General features: G+C 41.9%; 1 protein-coding gene across 1 annotated transcript; it reads right to left on the bottom strand.

The window, feature by feature from the left end:
- Window positions 1–5: 5 nt before the first annotated feature.
- LOC106943994 (butyrophilin subfamily 1 member A1-like) lies at window positions 6–2,241 on the bottom strand (the record flags this gene model as incomplete). Its single annotated transcript, XM_015027272.1, has 3 exons — window positions 2,040–2,241; window positions 246–599; window positions 6–137 (listed from the first exon to the last, which is right to left on the bottom strand). Coding segments are annotated over exons 1-3 (547 nt in total), but the record flags the coding sequence as incomplete, so codon positions are not given.
- Between the last annotated feature and the right edge of the window lie 2,443 nt (window positions 2,242–4,684).

A 4,684-nucleotide genomic window follows, 5' to 3' on the forward strand; every position in this document is an offset into this window, starting at 1 on the left:
AGCTTCATCATGAAGAGAAAGAGAATGAAAGGATCTCCTCTTCTTCCAGACAAACGCAGCAGTCACAACAATCAGAACAGCCAGAGCAACGACCAGAACGACTACCAGTCCAGCTACCAGTCCAATGTGACCTTGACCTGCAGAACAGAACCAGGAGTTAGTCTGATCCCACTGAAGATCATCATCATCTGATCTGAGATCCAGAACCAGGAGCTGCTGGTTCTGATCCAGAGACAAACTCTCACCTGGATCAACCCTCAGGTGGATGAAGGTGCTTTCTAAAGCGGCTCTCTTCCTGCGTGTGTTGCTCTTTATTTCAGTTCTGACTCGACACTCATACACTCCACTGTCCTTCTCTGTCACACTGTTTAAAGTCAGATTAATTTCTCCATCGGTGCTGATGAGGCTTGGGAGTTTGGTTCGGCCCTTGTAAAGTGGATTTTGCTGCTCTTCATCAATCTGCCCATCCCTGTAGAGCAGCACACTGTCTGGTTGCAGGTCGTCTCTGGTCAGCCTTAGAACTGAGACTTTGCCGTTTCCTGCAGCTCTACATGTCAGAGTGACATCTTCTCCAGGTATTACCGTCACATTTACAGGATCTGCAAAAACAAACAGAAACCATCCAGAGTTTAGCTCCTTCCATCAGAGCACAAAGGGCTGCAACCAAAGACAGATAGAAATATCTGTCGTTATCACAGACAGACATTATTTTTACACTTTTCTTTGCTTATGGACTTAATTATGATCAAATAATGTTGTAGGTAGTTTTATCATCTTCCTCCCTGACTGGCAGCAGGTGAGGATGAGGAGCATCTCCTCCTGTAACAGATCCATCAGCCCCCCCCTCTTCCTCCCCAGGGTTGGTTCCCCCCCCCCCTCCTCCTCTCTACATGAATGGCTGCCTGTCAGGGACCCATCTGTGAAGCTCCTGAGGTGTTGGATGGTCAGAACCACCTGGAGCTGAACCCAGTGAGATGAAGGAGAGCTGCCTCTCCTCCTCATCAACCTGCTGTCAGTCCCTCCCAGATCCACCAGAACTTTCTCTGGTTCTGATTCTCTGATTCGGTTCAGATGAAGGTCCAGCAGAAACTGGACTTCCTGCTGCAGCTGAAGAAGGAGAACCTTCCCCTGCTGGTCGTTTTCTACCGACCATTGTTCAGGCTGTTCTGTTGCTTCATTTACTGACAGGATCATCCTGCAGGGACCCATCAGGTCCAGAGTCACTGGACAGACAGTTTCACCCCACAGGCTGTTCCTGCATTAAACATGATGATCAGCAAACAGCCTGAGGAGAACTGGGAAAATCACCTTTAACCATCACAGCAAACCTTCTACTGATTGTCTTGTTTAGTGAAAAAAAATGTCTGGAAATACATATACATATTACTCCTTCTATGCTTTATTTTATCTGAAACAATATATTATTTTTATACGCATATCTTTATGCAATGAGTTCCTGAAACTGAAGTCAAATCCTAGTTTGTGTTTGTGAGCACAATGTTGGCCAGCAAATCTGTTCAGATTCTGATATTATTTATTATTAACACATTCATGTAAAGTTTCCTTTGCAGACACAAACTCAGGTTTTCTAACAATAATGTGAAACAAAAATATGTTAAGGTCAGTCAGATAAATGTTTTATTGATGATTATGTATTCAGTATTTAATTAAGTCAGAACATTCAGCAAAGTCCTGCAGAACAGCTTAAACTAGAATAGCAGAACATTAAAGCAAAAGATTCACACAAAGAAACTTTTCTCTCACAAATCTATTATACGGCTACATTCAGTACACAGACGTGTCTCTGTTGTTCCAGCCATCAACCTTTTCATCGACCCCTGATAACAATGATAATAATAAAAAACAAGTAAAAACAGGTTGAAATAATCCAAATGGGTCAAAAATGCCTTTTTCAGATCAGTTTAAAGTCAAGAGCTTCTTAATCCCACATAGGATTAAAACAACACGTAAAATCAGCCTGACTAGTTTCACAGGAGGTTTAGTGTTGCTGCTCTGATGAAGACATGATAACTGCTCACCTCCACAGAGAGACAGATCCAGAAATACCAGAACAAACCAGAGACAGATGAAGGTCTTCATGGTGTAAGATCCTCCTCTCAGGCTGATCCGATGCTGCTGCTGTTGTTGCTGCACCTGAATACTTCTGGGTTTGTTTCTCTGTGTTATTAAAGGCTCCACCCGTGCAGAGGGTTGGGTTCATTATGACACAACAAGCTTTTCATTGGCTGAGGAGAGAAAGAGATCTGCCCTCTGAGCTTCTCTCAGACACAGAAACACCCACATGCCTCCTGTACTTTCAGTCTCATCTGGTTCTTTACTGGCAGGTTTAGCAGCAATGCTGAGCAGAAACTGCAGTTTGAAGCAGTTTTTGCTTCAAGTGTCTCTGATCTGGTTTAAAGTCAGAATAAGAGCCATTCAGCTTCACCTCTTCAGAATCACCACAGGCTGCTTTCTGGTTCTGTTCATTCATATTCTCCATTTATTTAGATATTTTTTATTTACAGTTTATTTAATCATATATTGATTTATTATATTTCCTCTATGTATTTTGCATCACTCTTCTTTTCTTTTTGCCCACTACACAAAATGCAAGAAGGGGGAATTTTTTATGTATTTAAACTTTAAAATAAATCTCTTTTTTGGGAAAATCCTGGGCAAAACTGGAAGCAGAGCACAGAGGTTACAGATCACAGCATCCATCTATTTTCTTACAAAATGTCCACAGGAGGTGCTGATGTTTCAGGTGAGAGGCGGGGTCACCTGGACAGGTCAGTCCACACTGACAGCAAACAAACAAAGTGAATTAAATAAATACAGTGGATCCTGGTGGATGGAGAAGCTTCTCTCCTCCTCTGTGAGCTGAGAACCAGAGTGTAAAATAAAATGACTGATTCCTGATGTTTGACAGACACATTAACGTTAATCTGGTCTGGACCTGCTGAGAGGATCTGAAGAACAAACAGACTGGAAGAGCACAGCTTTAAAATTTTACAAGTAATTAAAATGTGTACAATAAAAACAAAAAGAATAATATTGGGGGGGAAAAGAAAATTAAATAATGGTGACATTGTTAAATTATTACTATTGAAAATTATAAAGACAATTTGTGTCACACTGCATAATCAAAGGTATCTTTTGGATGTAATATGTCACGTCATTTATTCATTTCTAAATTTTTTGCCAATTTTGGCAGGACCAGTCCTCCATACTGCTTATTGCAGGTTTTCAGAGGGTTTGTTCCAGAGTTCAGGAGCCTTTAATCTAAACCAGTGTTTCTCCATCATGGTCCTCAGGTCTCCTGTCCTCCATGTTTTAGCTGTTTCCCTTCTGCCACCTGAATTGTATCTCTGGGTGATTAACAGGCTGTGCCTCCAGGTCAAGTCAAATTTATTTGTGACACATTTCAGCAACACGGCAGTTCAAAGTGTACAACACCATAAAACATTAAACAGTGGTCACTTATGAAACAAGAAACAAACATTAAATTTTTTGTTTTCTTGTTAGTGAATAAAAACTTAGGTCTGATGTTGACATTAGAAAAACTATATTTCATAATTGTCCTGCAATAGCGTGAAAAAACCGCCTCGCCCCTAAACACAGAAATGCTTCAGCTGCAGAGAAAACTTGTGACTTTTACTTCATCAGGCTGCTGAATGCCTGGTTCCACCTCTGAGGGTCAGAACCAGACATCCTGATCTAAAGAACCCCAGCTCCAAAAGAGTTTAACAGGGGAGGCATCAACTGATACAGGAAGATTCAACCCATTTGGATTTCACAACATTTCACATAAACATCAGAGAAAATGCTGTAGCAGTGATTAGAACTGCAGCATAAATCCAAACATGCCACAATTAAATAAATCAAAATGTCTCCAAAGCATCAGAGGACTGGCACAGAGGCCACCAGGGGCCACCAGGGGCCACCAGGGGATTTCAGGTGGATTCCAGGTAGATTTCAGCTCAGCGGCTCTTCATGCAGGGCCGGCCCAAGGTAATATGGGGCCTTAGACAGAATCGTGATTTAGGCCCCCGGTTCCTCCTACTCAGAACCTCAGCATCACCAACAAGGTTAAATATAGATTTAGTGGATCTGTGAGAGGAGCCCAAGTTAACAGGCTGAGTTTAAAATCAATCACTGATTATTGGTTATTTCCTGTGATGTATTTATGAACAAACCAGCTCAAACACAAAGATTAAACCTTAATGTCGCCATGGTAACAACAATCAAACTATCAAGATGATTATTTAAGCTTTTACAAAATAAACTTCCTAATCAAATCCTAAATGTACTTTTTATTTTTCTCTGTTGTGTGCCTTACATAGTCCAGTGAAACAAACCCAGAAGTAGCAGGCAGCATCAGATAAGCCAGAGCAGAATGAATTCAAGAACATTTAATAACATTGTCATTCTGTATAAATGAATGTTAAAGGTTTAGATCTATGGTCTGTGTTAGAATTAAACCATTTATAGAGGCCCCTGAATGTCTGGAGGCCCCTGAATGTCTGGAGGGCCCCTGAATGTCTGGAAGGGCCCCTGGATGTCTGGAGGCCCCTGAATGTCTGGAGGCCCCTGGATGTCCTGAATGTCTGGAGGCCCCTGAATGTCTGGAGGCCCCTGGATGTCCTGGATGTCTGGAGGCCCCTGGATGTCTGGAGGCCCCTGA

Source organism: Poecilia latipinna, unplaced genomic scaffold (assembly GCF_001443285.1).
Source record: "Poecilia latipinna isolate Pla-1442-1.1 unplaced genomic scaffold, P_latipinna-1.0 Scaffold6550, whole genome shotgun sequence".
NCBI classification, from domain to species: domain Eukaryota; kingdom Metazoa; phylum Chordata; class Actinopteri; order Cyprinodontiformes; family Poeciliidae; genus Poecilia; species Poecilia latipinna.